The sequence below is a fragment of the Typopeltis vanoorti genome, chromosome 14 (assembly GCF_054136105.1).
Source record: "Typopeltis vanoorti isolate ZY-2024b chromosome 14, IOZ_Tvanoo_1.0, whole genome shotgun sequence".
NCBI lineage: Eukaryota > Metazoa > Arthropoda > Arachnida > Uropygi > Thelyphonidae > Typopeltis > Typopeltis vanoorti.
The window spans coordinates 44868040-44885246 of NC_143562.1; the positions used below are offsets into that span (position 1 = coordinate 44868040).

General features: G+C 35.7%; 1 protein-coding gene and 1 pseudogene across 2 annotated transcripts in view; one reads left to right on the forward strand and one right to left on the reverse strand.

The window, feature by feature from the left end:
- Positions 1 to 17207, reverse strand: part of Syn2 (Syntrophin-like 2) — a 348707-nt gene that overhangs the window by 225459 nt on the left and 106041 nt on the right. For both annotated transcript variants that reach the window (XM_090403965.1, XM_090403966.1), the window contains exon 5: positions 6953 to 6996. In XM_090403965.1, coding sequence (XP_090260091.1) covers positions 6953 to 6996 — 44 coding nt within the window. The remainder of the gene's footprint in view (positions 1 to 6952; positions 6997 to 17207) is intronic.
- LOC150099416 (small ribosomal subunit protein uS5 pseudogene) lies at positions 7504 to 13501 on the forward strand (annotated as a pseudogene).

Consider the following 17207-nt stretch of genomic DNA (forward strand, 5'->3'; position numbering starts at 1 on the left):
CAGAACAATCTGCACTAGTGAAAAGTCGAGTAAATTACAGTATTCAGAGATGATGTGATAAGGTGGGACTGCCATGCATGTTAATGTCTCCTCAGATACCTCTCCCTCCCCCCCTTTTTTACTGTTACCTTCTAAGGATGAGAGAGAGTTTATCATCAGATATTGAGGTGGTATACTTCTGGACTGTTCTGCACGGTCATGATCTTTTGAACATCATTTCATCTTTGGAATGCTTGAGAATATGCTGCATGTTCTCCCTCACAATGTTAGCATTTCAGCATTATGCACTTGTAATCTTTGTTTTCATGTTCTTTACCACCAATGAAATGGGCAGAGCCATAATGGGGTCTGAGAATAACTGTATTTTTTTTGTACTTAAAGCAGTGTAAAGGATTCAAGATGTAAAACCTGACAGTCCAATTGAGATTGAGATTATTATTATTATTATAAAAAACCTACATTTATAATAGGTTAGACTCATCATGGGAGATCCACTGTTATACACATAGTTTATCATACCATGCCTTAAATATATTTACTGTCTCTGCACTCACTACACTTTTAGGCAATGCATTCCAATCACTCACCACTCTCCATGCAAAAAACCTGCTCCTCATTCTCTTGCTCACACCCTTCTTATACAGTTTCCAAGGATGACCTCTTGTTCTCTTCCTATCTTCACCCATTCTGTGCAAAATCTCCCAAACATTAATCTGGTAATAACCTCTTAACAGCTTATATGTCTCGATCATATCCCCTCTCCTCCTCCTCCTATCCACCAATTTCTGCAAATTGCATTTTGTCAATCTTTCTTCATACTCAACATTCCAGACACCAGAAACCACCTTAGTCAATCGTCTCTGAACATTTTCCAACACATCTTCATCTGTTTGAAAACCAGGTGACCAAATCTGCACACAGTAATCCATATGTAGTCTGATCAAAGCCTGATACACAGGAACTATAACATCCTTACTTCTACAAGTCAGTGCCTTCTGCATCATTCCCATTATCTGTTGTGTTGTCCTTACAATTATTATTATATCACATCTCCAGGAGTCCAAAGACTCATTGAGGGAGGGCATCAACTCTAAAACTCTTCGCCTCACTACTCCACCAACCTTCATCATCTAACACGAATGCCATCTACCACCGACTACCACCACTAATGCTTTCACAGACAATCACAAACATCCATGCCCTCGGCGGGATTCAAACCTGCAGCCTTTTGGCTGGAGAGCAGATACGCTAACCACTCGGCCAACCAGGCTGGCAATTTTAGTAATATATCCCAGAAACGTTATGGGTATGGAGGTTTTCAGGAGTAAAATGTAAGGATGATCTTTCTGGTTGGTAAGCCACAATATCTGTGTATGAGAATAATTCTTATAGCTATCAACCCTTTAATCTTTTAATTTAGTGCTAATTTACTTGGTAAGAATCACATGAGGCAATCACACTCTGATACTGCTCCTCTAGAAAAGTTCAGTGTTTTGTTGAGATATCATAATTGGTAGCCCCCCCCCCAAAAAAAAACAAAGCTGATGTTGCACCAAAGAGTTGCTCCTCTGAGTATTTTTGACAAGGTACAAATTTCTAATCTTTCTGGATAAAGGAGGATGACATTCACATGATAGAGTATTCACCTGTTGAATGTATAAAAAGGAAAGATGGGATATCAGAAGGTGTCTCAGATGGTCTCGGACTTTTTTGTTCATGTTATCACTTGACTGGAAATGGTTTCCAGACTGTTGAACTTGTTGAATGTCCCTGATATACTTGAGGATGATAAATTTAATCAAAAAGATTATAAAGTTCAGTGCCAGAGTTCCCCACTCATTCATACAAGGATGGCCACTATTCAGCAAACAATGACTGTGCATGGAAGTGGAATGCCAGAGTTATCCTAGGCAGCACCACACCAAGTCTTGGACCTCTCGATCAATGACTTTTGCAGGCGATCAAAATTAATCCTGATTAATCCTGGTCTGGCTGATCAGAAAGACAAGTCATACCAAAGCAGGGGACCCAAAGTAGGGCATTCATGTCACCAAGATCTCCATTTCTAGATGTCCACAAGTCACACCATATGGCAAACACAGTGGAATCCCACTGATGAAGATAGAGTTAAAAGGACTAAGGAAAACTAGAAAAAAAATACAAAAAAGAAAAGAGTAGAAAAAAATGAAAAGGGACATCATCATCACCATTATCACTGAAAGATCCCCTCTGACAACAGGCATCCCACATGGAGGGACATCTTTTGTCAGAAAGACATTAAGATTGGATATCAACAAGTCTTCTGCTCCAAATGTGCTTAAAACTTGTGCTCTGAAATAATACCCATCCTGTATCATGCTTATAATCACTCACATGTGCATTATTCTGTCTTGCCCAAAAGCTTGACGTTGGCTTCCCCTATAAAATGAAAACAAGTTACATAAACTCCTTTCAAACGATGTGTACTTTCCTATTCATTACATTATTTTTCAGCTGTGTCTAACAACATGTAAATCCCAAACCACTCGATTCTCACATATGGAGGGAATGCGCATACCAAAACCTCTTTAAAAATGCTTGCAGATGCCTAGAAGAGTGTGATTCAATTAAGGGGTTACCTTTCTCTCACAGACTCTCATTTCACAGATGTACTATTTCCACTCTATGCTTGCTCTATGGATATTTCCATGTGTGCTTTTCTGCTGAGCTGGCTGACATCATACCTCCACTTTTCCTCTAACCCATAAACATATGAGCAGCATCCAACTGGAATGATATCATACCAAATTCTCATCCACCTACCTTGTGAGTGCTCTGTAACAGTTCTTCCCCACATGTTTTCCCTAAGAATTACAACCACAAGTTCAAAAAGCATATCAACATGTTCCTTCTTTTTTATTGGCATTGCCCATACACAGCACAGATGTATTATAGGTTTTGCAACTTGTCACGTGGGATTGATATAAAACTTGGATCATGTTGTGTGAGGAATGGATAGTGAGATAGCCGTGTTCCTCACCTGAACATTGTTGCTCCCAATTCCTACTCTGGAATACTGTTTCCTGAAGAGGCTCCCTAATCATCATATAGCAAATGGCATGTCCAGAGTAATTCTTTTAGACCAAGACTTAAATGTTTCGATAACAAGCAAGTTATGGATCTTTGGTGACCTATACATGCATGATGTTCAGGGATACAGAAATCTTCTTGGCACAGGTGAGTAAACAGAGACAAGTGAATTTTTGACCTCATTCGAAATATATTACTTTTTCTGCATAATTTATTTATTTATTTTTCTTAAAACATCTCATTCACTGTCAAGTTATTTGATCATGGGTGTCTGCAAGGAGTTCAGAGAACTGGAAATAAAATTTCAAGATCTGAAATCCTTAATTTGAACACTACAGCATTCTCTTTTAAAGAACAGCCAAAACAGGTGCAATTTTAGTTGCTTATCTCTACGTAAGTCCATCTCACTTTCTTCCCTCCTTTTATCTCCTTTAAAGTTCAGAACTTTATTTTTCTTTCTACATGAAAGACTGTTAATTTTTTCATAGTAATTAAAAACTCAACCTGCCTAACAATAATTGAGAACTTTTAAATATCTTTCTATATGAAAGACTTCATAAATATCTGCTTTCGAGTTCCAAAAATCTCCTCATTTCTCTCACAGCATTACTATAGGGTTCTTTTCACTCCATGCATACTCCACTATGTGACACACTTAAAAGTTTTCATTTCAGTCACGAAGAGAGAAAAAAAAAAATTAGCCACCATTATGTGTTATAGTTATGGTGCTTACTTGAAAACAGTAAATCTCACACACCTGAAGTTTTTCATATCACAATTATGCATTTAAATTAAATTGCAGTTATCATTTCCAACAAATATTAATCAAATTAATGCATTAATTTAGTTCAATATTAAACTTACACATGCATGACACATGTAACAGACAATCTATTCTTTAAAAAAAATTAATTGTCCTTTTCTTACAATATAAATTTCATCAACAAAATAAACTGATAATTATAAACACAAAAATTAAAATTGGTACAATCTAATTGAATACTGCAGTATGTATATCTATATATCGTATTCTGCAAAAAACTTTACCCCTTAAGTAGGTGCGCAATTATAGTATTATCCTAAACTGATTTTATAGCTCGCAACACGAAATACCATGTTGCGAGACAAGTCGAAGACTTCTTTGCAAGATAATGTGTTTCTTTCTTGTTTAAGTTACAGGATATTACATCCCATATCATTTCTTAGCCGAATATGAAACTCAAAGAGTTTCATGCCGAATATAGTAGAAACTATATAAAGTTCGGCGATTTCCAAGCATAAGCAAATACCTGGATACTGCAGCAACTGACCCTTAAGGTAGTGCAAGCTGAGGCAACTCATGTCAAAGGTGGAGCAAGCTCCGATCACTATTCTTGATATTTACCAATAATGTGAACTTAGCTCCTAGGAGCTGTATTACTGTTCTACATTATGAGAGAAGGTCACTACCCAGACCGGTTTCAACCTTTATTGAGGTCTCATCAGTAGACCTAGTTAATACCAAGTTTGTAGCGAACAGAACTTACACCCCTTCTATGAGTATTGCCGAGAGGTGTCCTAATAAATTATTAGATATATGAAGAGCCAAAGGCTTCAATTCGGTGACATATGACTTGTTTAAGTTAAGGGATATTACATCCCATATCATTTCTTAGCTGAATAAGACACTCAAAGAGTTTCATGCCGAATATAGTAGAAACTATATAAAGTTTGGCGATTCCAAGCGTAAGCAAATACCTGGATACTCTTTGAGTTTCTTATTCGGCTAAGAAACGATATGGGATGTAATATCCCTTAACTTAAACAAGTCATATGTCGCCGAATTGAAGCCTTTGGCTCTTCATATATCTAATAATGTTTCTTTCTTGTTTTTGTGAATTTTATTATTTATTAAATTACTTTTTATGGATAATTTATATAAACTCATTCTTCATTGTGAACAGTGAATGAAAGAAAGCACAAACTCAGTTGTGATGAGCTTGTGTTGTGGCATACAGAAATAAGTGTTCCTTTAAGGTGGCCTTCAAGGAAAGCCTATTTCTGTATAATTACGTATAACGTATGGTAAGAATTAAATAATATATTACTTTGTTTTGTCAACACAACATTTAGTTGTTTTTTTAACATCATCTGCAACAATATTTATAACTGATACCTTGGTTTCAGTCATATTCTGGCCAGTATATTTAAGTTGTATTTCTGGAACCCTGATGATGTTAAAGGATGGTGAGACTTGAGAATTTTTATTTCTTCTCACAGTTATGTACGAGATTAATCAGAACATTTGCATTTTATTAGTTGATAACATTGGATCAGTGAGTGGAATCACTTAAAAGTCAAAGTTTTTTTAACTGGGAGAATAACTCCACACAGACTACAATGAATTCAAATAACTTACCAGGACCTTTATGATATATAAGATGTCCTTCAGCTGGAAAGATCTGGGTTTGATTTCTATCTAGCATATAAAAAACCTTTATAAGGTTTTTGCTTTTCCAATAGAAATATTTTAGACAGCAAGATTTTCTGTCCTGCAAGCAGAATATAGAGAATCAATTCTCTATATTCCCAAGTAAACACACCTTCTTGTGTGTTTGACAATTTTAGACTAAGCTGATCGAATTGTATTCTATAATGTCTTTTACCACAAACAATGGTACAATACGTGATACTAATGCATTGCCTAGTTAAACAAGCTCCTACTGTTTTCATCAGAGTACAAGAGTGAACAGTGAAAAGTCAGTGAAACAATCTCAACCTCAACTGAAATGAAGACACGCACCATCAGCATAAGAAGTGTCAACAGCATAAATAACTGTCTCTAAAATCTCTAAAAATGAATAATGCTGTTCAAAATAGGGGGGGAGGAGAATTATCCTGTTAATTGATAACCTTTTTTTAACAGGTTCACTCCAATTGCTATCTTAAAGATGTACTTATATAAGTATTTTCATGGCCACTGTTCCACAGAGCTCACTGACACCATCTCACCATTTTCCCATCAAGCTCATTTAAACAGAAGAGCAGCTACTGGTAAACATCCATTCACTATTTGACTCTAAACATATCAAACCAACTTTTCATCCTCCGCTTTCATTCCTTTCTACCTCTATAAACAGTCTTCCCCCACACAGTTTTCCTCCAAGGACTAAACCTCCAGTTGTTAAAAAAAAAAAACATAATAGGTGTAGAAAGTTTTTTACCTTGGGTATACTATATGTTAAAGATACCAAGCAATTTTATAAACTTGATTTTAATCCTTTTTCCCAAGTAAGTAAACAGACAGGCAAGTCAAGTTTGCGCCTGAAGTATTTTCAGGTCTGAGGCAACTCATGGTAAAGGTGGAATAAGCTCTGATCACTTTCCCTTAGTATCTCCCCTAATGCAAAGAACATCTACTTGCAGACATGTATGATGCTATGCATTAAGGGAAGGACCACTTGGGGTATGGCTCTTCCTTTAATGCATAGCATCATACACGTCTGCAAGGAGATTGTGCTTTGCATTAGGGGAGATACTAAGGGAAAGTGATCAGAGCTTACTCCACCCTTACCAAGAAAAAAAGGCGCAAACTTGACTTACTGACTGTTTGCTTACTTGGGAAAAAGGATTAAAACCAAGTTATAAAATTGCTTGGTATCTTTAACGTATAACATAATAGGTGCTTTCTTTCTTTTTGATTACTTACTTACACCCTAACGTGTTATAGGTTTTACAACTTCTAATGCACATGATTTATATTAAAAAAATAATAAAAATATTATTCTCATATTGCAACATAATTCATTTCTTCATTATTTAAGAATAACTAAAAATATTTAATTTTAAATGAAATTGGTGTGTCTACAAAAAATATTTTAAAAAAAAGTTTATTATGCATTACCTTCAGAATAGCATCTCCAACAAACAACTGTCCGGTCTGGTCAGCTGAAAGGTTAGACAAGTAGTAAAGAATGCTTCAGAAGTGGACAGGTTAAAACTTAATATGCTATGTTCAATATTCTGTAAAATCAGAATAATCAAATATTTCACTACAACATAACACTACATCACCATTTTTAAGAGTAATTTACCAATGTTTGCTTTCTTAATAAAAAAAAAAAAAAAAAATCCAGTAGCTGAGGCTAATCAATTTGAAATTTCAAGAAGGTTGTTTAACAAATAAGTAATAATCTGTATACCAAAACCTCTGAACAATTTTATATTAACTTCTCAGTATTTTAACATTTCAAAGTAATCATTTATGAGACACTACCTTTCTGTATTAGAAGAGCTTGAAATGGTAGTTCAAGCTAAGAAGGGTCACTAATTCATTTTGCTGTTTCCCTTTTAAGAGCAAATAAATAAAATAATTTTAAAAAATCCAAAAATGTATTTATGTAGGATATGTATATATTCCACATAAAATAAATATAGTGTTACACATAATATAAAATGTGTAACACATTTCACAAACAAACAAGTATGTTGAGAGGGAACCATATTGGGGGAGACAGGCTGAAAAATTATAACCACAAAGAAAGAACATATCTTAAAATCCTTTAGCCCCCATGCTTTATCAAAGTGTAATAATTTGTTCTTTTTCTTTTAGGATATATAAGAAGAGATATCAGAGGTTCGAAGAAATTGGTGATTATCATAACTTCTTGGCACACCCTCAAATAAAAATAATAATGAATCTTGAAGATTGATTGCTTATCCCTAATTCATGGTGGTATATACAAAATATTAGAGATAAGCACTCAATCAAACTGAAAGTTTCACATCATAACCTCATGTTTCAACCTCCATGATTCGTTATTATTTTTAGGTGCATGCTTATAAACCAAAATTGTTATTCGATTTTTTTTTCATATTAGATATGCTAATTCACCATGTATTTTGAAACCACAGGGTAGTAATTCCTCTCCTCCATACTATGTGACATCACCATCATCTTATGTGAGATTCTACATATTAATTTAAATCCATCATTGTTGCAAAATTAATGTACTTATCAAATTGAAAATGCCACAAAAGCTACTAATAAATGCTAAGAGTTAAAAAATTTTAAAAAAAATTACCATGATGGTAGCTATTCATAAATGCAAAAACATTTTAAAAGATAATAAAACTGCTCTTGCAAAACTCATTTTTAATTCGATTCTGCCATCTGTTCTCTCTACTAATCTTATTTTAACTCTCATATCTGTGTCTTCTCCAGTCTTTGATCAAGTGTTTTTATTTTTAACACATCTCTTGAAGCCATGCATTAAAATTGGTTTGAACACTGTTTTGTATAAGGCTGATTTAGCATTTTGACTAAATTCTGTTGTGCACAATAACTATATAAAATGAAATCTAAAGGCACAATGAGTTTCAACTAACAAACTAACTTTTGTCAAGGTCTGTTAGTAAAAACTCATAGTATCAAGTTTCAAATTAACAAACCTTAACCAAAATATGTGTCATTGAAAACAATGGATTGTAAGGCTGACTAAAAACAGCAGACACCTGCTGTAGAACTCTGGAGAACAGAGAAACAGTTTGATATAGTGCAAGGTTTGCTATAAGAGAATTTAAGGAAAAAAAGATTGTTTGATGTAAACGAAGTGGGAAATAGGAGATCACAAAGGAGATAACAGGAAAGAGAATGAAGGAAATTATAAATTAAAGATGCCAAGAAATTATATTCTTGGTTTAATCCTTTTTCCAAGTGTAAAGCAAAAAATGTTTGCACGTGAACACATGCCCTTTTAGACATGTATAATCCAATGCATTATGAGAAGGGCTACTACCCAGACCAGTTTGAATCTTCTTAAGTCCAGTTCCCACAGGTAGGCTTCAATAAAAATCAAAACCTTCCCATAATGTTTTTGCATTCTGGGATACTGAGGCAAATGATGTGAAGTCAATAGCCTCTATTATATACAAGTATAGTTGTGAAGAAATTTCAGGGATGTGCAAATTAGTTTATGCTTGGGTAAAGGAGTAAAACAAGAATGGATCATAATCCATTCACAGTTTCTGCACTCAGCACACTCAGGCAATGCATACACTCACCAACCTTACATGCAAAGAACTTGCCCCTCACTCCCTTGATCACACCCATTTTATATAGCTTCCAGGGATGAGATATGTTCTATCCTTGTCTCTATCTACTCTATGAAAAATCTCCACCAAATTAATCTGGTAAAAGCCCCTCATCAACTTATGTCTCAATTATATTCTCTCTCCTTCTTATATTCATAAGGCTCCAAATTGAATTCCCTCAACTGTCTTAATATCCCAAATTCCAGAGACCTGATACCAACATAGTGAATGTTCTTTGGACCCACTGAAAAATTCCCATCACTCTTGAAACACAGGCAACCAGATCTCTGTGCAATAGTCCATTTGTGGATTAATCAACACATTATACAAAGGAAAAATAACCTCTTTGTTTCTGCATGTAAATCAATGGTCTGCCTCATTGCCAAAATCATTTGTGATGTTCTCACAATTTTAGTAAGGTGATCCATAAACTTTAAGGTCTCTTCACCACCACTTCCCCCGTTTCCCTGTCCAGCTGGCATCCCTGCTTGCATATTTTCACCCTCCTCTCCATTCACAGACTTTTGTATCAACTGTTACACTCTCCTGCTCTTTCACATTACCTCTGATCTCTTGTTTACATCACCCATTACACATCCTTATAGCAGCATTTCTTTGTCTGATTCACAACAAATTCATTTAAATGCAATCCATCTTTTTTATACAATTCCACTTACCCCTGGAATGCATTCAACATTAACAAATTGCGAGAGTGCAATTTGTTAATGTTGAATTTCCACCACAGGGTTGTCTTTCACTCTCCTCTTTCCACTTCAACTCATTGTCTCCCTCACTTAATCCTCCAACTCCACGACACTACCATCAACACACAATGCCATCTGCCATCCACCAATATATATTTTTTGTTTGTATATTGTTTGAATACTGTGTACATTTGTGCTCGCTTTGCTGATATCCATCCTTACATTTTCCATATGCCCAATGAAATCATTCATTCTTACCCACCACTAACACCTTCGCATCTTTACTTTTCATATCTAAAAGCATCAATCATCTTCTTCATCCTCATTCCTGTAAAACAAACATGTGCACTCTCATGCCATACTTTTAACCATTTCAGTACATATACAGGGTGTTCGGGATAAATTTGACAGTTTCGTAAGGAAAAAGAAAATCTTCTTTGTATCTATTAAATTTAATGAATTGACAAAAAAACATTACAGGCAGAGTTAATTACAATACTATCAACAGGATTTACTCAAAATAACCACCATTAGCATCGATCACAGCTTCAATTCTGCTTCGGAACCTCGAACAAGCTGATGCTACAGTCTCCCTGGGAAGGGCAGCAAAAACTGTTTTAATTTTATCCATTAACTGGGCTTTTGTATTACTGGAAGTGCGATTGGTGTCTTTTTCAACTGCGCCCCATACAAAATAATCCATGGGGTTAAGGTCTGGGGAGTTTGGAGGCCAAACATTTGGACTGGTGAAGTCGTAGAAATTTTCAGACAACCATTTTTGACTTTTCCCAGAGGTGTGGCAAGGGGCCGAATCCTGCTGCCATACATACGGCCTACCATTGGCTACCCTTGTTATCCAGGGCTTGACTACAGTTAGCAACTCCACGAACAAAGCCCGAATTCCAATGCCAGGGTTCTTCAACACCTGTTCCTGCAGATTTGCGAGGAATTCTGCTGTACGAACGCAATCAGATCGTCTGCTAGGGATCTTTCTTCTTGCTACATCCTCGTAGTCACCATTGCAAGTCTCTAGTTCATGCCTGATTGTTTTTACTGTATTCAGGGAGCATTGGGCAGCAGTCGTAATATCCTTATTTTGATGGCGGGCACGAATCATCATGATACAAGTTACTCTCTTCCATGATTCAGGTGGGTTCCAGCTATCCATCCTTTCTGACATCTTGTATATGAATGAAGAAGGGTCCAAACTTTTAAATGAAGAGAAGTGTGTGTTAATACATGTAACTTACGGAAAAATATAATTAATTATAAATATGTCAAATTTATCCCGAACACCCTGTATGTCACCATGCTTCTATCCCAAAAACAGTATCAACATATATGTGTTCAAATTTTAAATGTAGAAGCTGTAAATTTACATTGCCATTTGAGTTTTTGCAGGCAGATACTGCAATCATTTAGCAATTTCCCAATTTTTATTTTATTGAGTCACCACTAAAAGAGTTAATAATGGAATCTCCATACAGTGCCATTGTTGAGTCATTCACTTTTTTTTCATCTTATTATTATACAGGTATTTCCATTGAATCAGAAGACATTGCAGGAGATCCATTATTGGCACTAGCCATTACTAATGGCTAGTATGAATAATGGATCTCAATACAAACTCATTCACCGATGAAGCACTCCCAGATAACTCTTGCAACCCATTCATCTCCCTCTAAGTGAAAGATCTAGTCCTAATACCCTCGCTAACCAAACTCTTACACAATTTCCATGGGTGACCCCTCATTCTCTCTTCTACTATATACTGAAAAAATTTTCAGTGTCAATCCTATAAAACCACTTTAATAACTCTTTCAAGTATACTAGTGCCGAAAGAAATTTGAGAAATTGTACTGTGGAATAAATTTACTCACTAGTCTTGGAAAAACCCTTCTATTTGAAAGGTCACACAAGATAAGGGAAGGCTTTTCCCAATTGGTTGCATTTGTTATGACACATGTAACAATAATTTTTCTGCTTCAGCTGGTTAAACACCAAATCTTTCTACTGATTCGGCTGCAGCTGAATGAAAAACACGCCGAATTGGTTGAATACTGAACGTTTTGTACATCCCTGATAGTCGTTTCTCTTTTTACTTGCCATATGACAAAAGACCTCTTTATGATTTCTTTTGGTCTCATCAGCTAGCTTTCTCTCACAATTAGTTTGGCCTTCCTTACTATACGGGTCACTCTTCTTGTCTGCCATGTACTGCTCATGAGCATGCTTATCACCTTTTTCCTTATATTCCCTCCCCAATTCCCAACTTTTTTTTTTGTCTGCAACTCTTTTAATTATGCTTTTCATCGATCTAACTTCTACCTGATTTTTCGTTTTCTTTCACGCATCTTTGATTTTAGTTTTTCATACTCTTATGTTCATATCTATCCAATATCTAATTTCGTTTTGTACACACCAGTTCCTTTCTCATCTTAATCATCTCATTCTCCAAACCTGCATTCCAGCATACAAGAGTGAATGCTGGTACAAAGAAGAGTATGATACCAGCCTTCACTCTTGCTTTTGCTGCATAGTTATCCTCTCTCTTCCATTTTCTCAATCAGGCATGCTTAAGTCATACCCCATCTTCCTGTGATTACAATTGTTTTTGTTCTTTCAGTATATTTCACATTCACAATCATATTCTCTTGCTCACACCCTTCTGGCTGATAGCATTTTCAGTCTCCTCAACTTCTATTTAAATGCTGGAAGCAAAAGGAATCACTGGAAACAGAAATGGCAAGAAATGAAACAAAGGAAATCAAATCATACACTGATAACAGAAACAAAGGATTGGTGGGAGCCATAAGTGAAGTGTGTTGCGCATGTGCATGCACATGCAGCACACACACACACAGCAACATGAAAAGCATAAATTCAAACAATAAGCTAAGAAGTATACACAAGTGGACACAGGTCCAGTCCGTGGAGGAGGAGGTAGTGGTGGAAGAGGAGGTTTTAATGGTGGATTTACAGGTGGTGGTGGTCATGGACGAGGCAGAAGAAGAGGAAAGGAAGGTGAGAAGGAGTGGATACCGGTGACAAAGAAGACTTGTTAAGGATGGGAAAATAAGACAATTGAAGATATCTATTTGTTTTCACTTCCCATCAAGGAATTTGAAATAATAGATTTTTTCCTGGGTTCCTCATTAAAAGATGAAGTTCTCAAGATTATGCCTGTTCAGAAACAAACTTATGTTGGTCAGAGAACTAGATTTAAGGCTTTTGCAGCAATAGGAGACTCAAATGGCCATGTAGGTCTTGGAGTTAAATATTCCAAAGAAACAGCTACAGCTATTCGAGGAGCAATAATTTTGGCTAAACTATTGGTAATACCTGTGCACAGAGGATACTAGGGAAACAATATTGGGAAACCACACACTATTCCTTGCAAGGTAACAAGCAAGTGTGGAAGTGTTTTGATGAGACTTATACCTGCTCCTAGAGGTACAGGTATTGTTTCCGCTCCAGTCCCTAAAAAGTTGTTAACTATGGCTGGAATTGAAGACTGCTACACATCTGCAAGTGGGTCTATTTCAACTGCTGGGAATTTTGCTAAAGCAACTTATCTGGCAATTCAACAGACATCTAGCTATCTCGCTCCGGATTTGTGGCATGAAAAGGAACTGATAAAATCTCCTTATCAATAATTTAGTCACTACCCGATGACCCACAAACCCATGGGTGCTGAACAACGTGATGCGCGAGCAAATTGAAATTTGAACACGTTGAAATAAACTTGAAGTATTTCTAAAAAAAAAATTGCCGATTGGTTAGCGTATCCACTCTCCAGACAAAAAGCTGCAAGTTCAAATCCTGCCGTGGGCATGGATGTTTGTGGTTGTCTGTGAAAATACTAGTGGTGGTGGGTGGTAGATGGTGTTTGTGTAGATGATGATGGTAGTTGCAATTCGTTCTAGTTGGTGGATTGAGTCGTGGAGACAGAGAGTTGTAGAGTAGGTGCCCTTCCTGGGAGTGTCATGTAATAATAAAATAATAATAATGGGATACATAAGAAAGAAGGAACTAGAAGCATGTGAAATGATAAAAATGAAAATCCAGAATTAATGATTATATTTCAAAATGTGTTACATTAGCCTAAAGTAATGCCACTTAGCTGAAATCATCAGAATGAACAAATACCATTTTAAGAATTAAAATGACATTTAGTTCATTTTATTTTAATTCTTTCAACATTTTGTCTCAGTCACATAGACATCTTCAGGGCATACAAATGAACTGTAGGACCTGTAGCCAATGGATAGGAAAAGTATACATGGAACTAAATATGTGCAGTCTTTGTGGGTAGTTTCGGTATTGAGACTACACTATGATGTAAATAAAGAGTTTATTAAAAATAAGCAATTAAAACCTGACAAGTTTCATAAGTCATAACTTACATCATCAGGGGTATACCGGTACAGAAAAGATTAACAATTAACTACACATATTAGATGTTCCAAGTAGCATATTTCACCTTTTTCTTTTTCCAAAGTTTCTTATCCCTTTCCAGTTTGCGGTCTTTTTCCATGTTTTCTGTCCAGTTTGGATTTCACTGAGACTTGAAGGTAACATGTGTTTCCCTATGTCAATTGACTAGCATGATGATAGGTATCCTAGTGGTGCCACCTTAAGACAACTAGGCTTGCCTTTTTTTTTTTTTTTTTTTAAATAGATAGTGGAAACCACAGTTTGAGAGGAAAGAATCACCCCCTCGTCCTCAAATTGCTCTAATAGCACTGGGGGGGGGGGGTAAGAATCAAGAGAGAGTAGAGGAAAGAAGAGTAGAAGACCAGTCTACAGGTATGGTATACCAAGTGTATATTGTAGGAAGTAAGATTAGGTCTAGCTTGGGTATCTTGGGTTTCCCATGCTCGTACTCATCAATGTGAGCCCCTGGGATAAGCCAATTGGAAAGGGTAGACCTCAAAAAAGGATAGTGAATTGATAATGAGACTGGAACAGACTGATATGGTCTATACATGTACTTAGCATTATGATGATGATATTAGATGTTCTAATAACTTCACAACTGTTACATATAATTATTAAAACCAGAATACAAATAATAAATTCGTTACTGTATGCATGTTGGAAGATTGCTAGTTGTTGATATCAAGTTGTATGGTATCATGTGTGTTATATCCTAGGTCAATTATATGTAATAGTTGTGAAGTTATCAAAACAACTAATGTGTAATTAATTATTAATAGGCTTTTGTTGTGTAAAACTTTTCTGTACCAGTAGCCCTGATGATGTAAGTCATATGACTTAAGAAACTTGTCAGGTTTCAATTTCTTATTTTTTTATTAAACTCTTTATTTACATCATAATGCGGTCTCGATACCGAAAACTACCCACAGAACTGCTGAGAACTACCCACTGAGTAACTACAGAAACTTACATTTCCATGTGCAGACTTCACCATTAAAATCAAAAATTGCGTGAAGACTAAAACAGTCAATTTCATAACTTTATAATTGTCACCTCCAATTACACAGAGATAGTGAACACATAGCGATGAGCATTAGTCAGCTGAAGGGGAGGAGAAAAGTGAGTGGCACATAGTTGTGTGAACAAGTCGGTTTCCTAACTGAAAAAAGAGAGAAAGCCAGTAACAGACAACTGGCACAAACTGATATCTTAGAACTGTAAATTAAACAAATATAATACAATACACTATTTCTTTAATTCAAAATTTCATTAAAAGTTAGAAAGTTTGTGTGGCTCATTCTGTCAGATAGATTCTTCATCCATAAGATAAAACAATCCACACTTCTGATTTAGAATTTTTGAGTCTTTGACCTAAATTTTTGATTTTAATGATACAGTCTCTACCTTTTGATGATTTTGGCTAAGTGACATTAATTTAAGCTAGCATACTATTTAGACTTAACATTAATTTTGCATTTTCATTTTTATAATTTCATATTCTTCTAGTCCTTTCTTGCCTCCCATTATTCTTTGAAGTTGTACTTTTTTGTGTGGTGTTGTGTGTTTTCTTTTATGTTTGTTCTTGCCAATATCGCTTGTGTTCTGTCATCATTGTGCAATTTTTTGCAGTTTCCTATGTTATTGCCAATGATTTCTTTTGTTCTACCTGCCATAAATAAATACTGTCCTGTTGTCAATGTACAATTTCCTGCCATTTCCTTTGTCTTCTGAATGTAATCTTTTACTAGGAAATTCAGTTCATTATTGTAAAAGTTTTAGGCTTTTACTGTTTGTAGTAGTGAGCATAAAATAGCATTAGTTTTTATGGGGGTTATGCCAGAACTTTTCCATAGTTAGTTAAAAGCATCATTTCATTATAGTGTGGTGTGAACATTTACTGCATTACTTTTTTTTTTTTTATTTTGCCATGTGGGTAAGTGGTAAGAAAGAATAAAGAAACTTGAGATTTTTGAAGATCTGAAAAGGTTATAATCATTGGGGAAAAAAACAGCAGGGAAGACGCTGCTTCAAAGAGCAGAGGTGTAGGAATTAAGGCAGAGGATAAGAAGTTGATTCAATGAGTCTGGGTTAAAACTGTATAGGGTGTTAACCAGCAGCTGCCTATGTTCATAGATGATTAGAGTAAAGTGGAGAGATGATAGTAGAGCAGCACCCATGGAAATATATAATGCAGTAAAACAGGGCATTATGGAATATTATTTTAATGGCTAATATAGCCAACTTTCGATTAGGAGTGCCCCCTTTTCTTTTTTGCAATGTTACTGGCTCTTTACTCAAATCTTAGGGCATTACTGAAGCGTTATAAAACTAATATATGAAGAATAATATAGGAGGAAAATTCAGACATACCTTTTTTTGGATGTTGTTTTCTGTCTCCTTATCCCAGCGATATGCATTCATCTGGTGTCAAGCTGTTAAAAGAAAGGTGTTTTGGGGAAGGTGGGATAAAGTAATGTGGGAGAATTATTTTGAAAAAACCCGGGTTTTTTATATGTATAATATTACTATTATTAAGGGTGGGTAGACAGTGTTTGAGGGGGGTGAGAGAAGCATGAGAAGATAGAAATTATTTTTTGGGCGAAGAGGAGGGATTGATGGGAAAAAGTCAGGGGAGGGAGTAATGGGGGTGCGAGCTATTTCAAGAGAACACTTGTTTTGCTAATCTTTCCTCTCTCCCATTCTGTTTAAGTGACCATACCACCTGAGATTAGCTCGGCTAATGTAGTCCTGATGCTGACAATGTCAAGTTCTTACCCACCTCATTTTTAATATGATATTGATGCCATCTGTTCATACCCCTAATCTTTCTCAGGACTCTCACATCTGCAGTCTCTAGTCTTTGGTCAAATGTTTTTACTTCTGACCAAGCTCTCAGATCCATAAGTTAAAATTGGTTTAAAC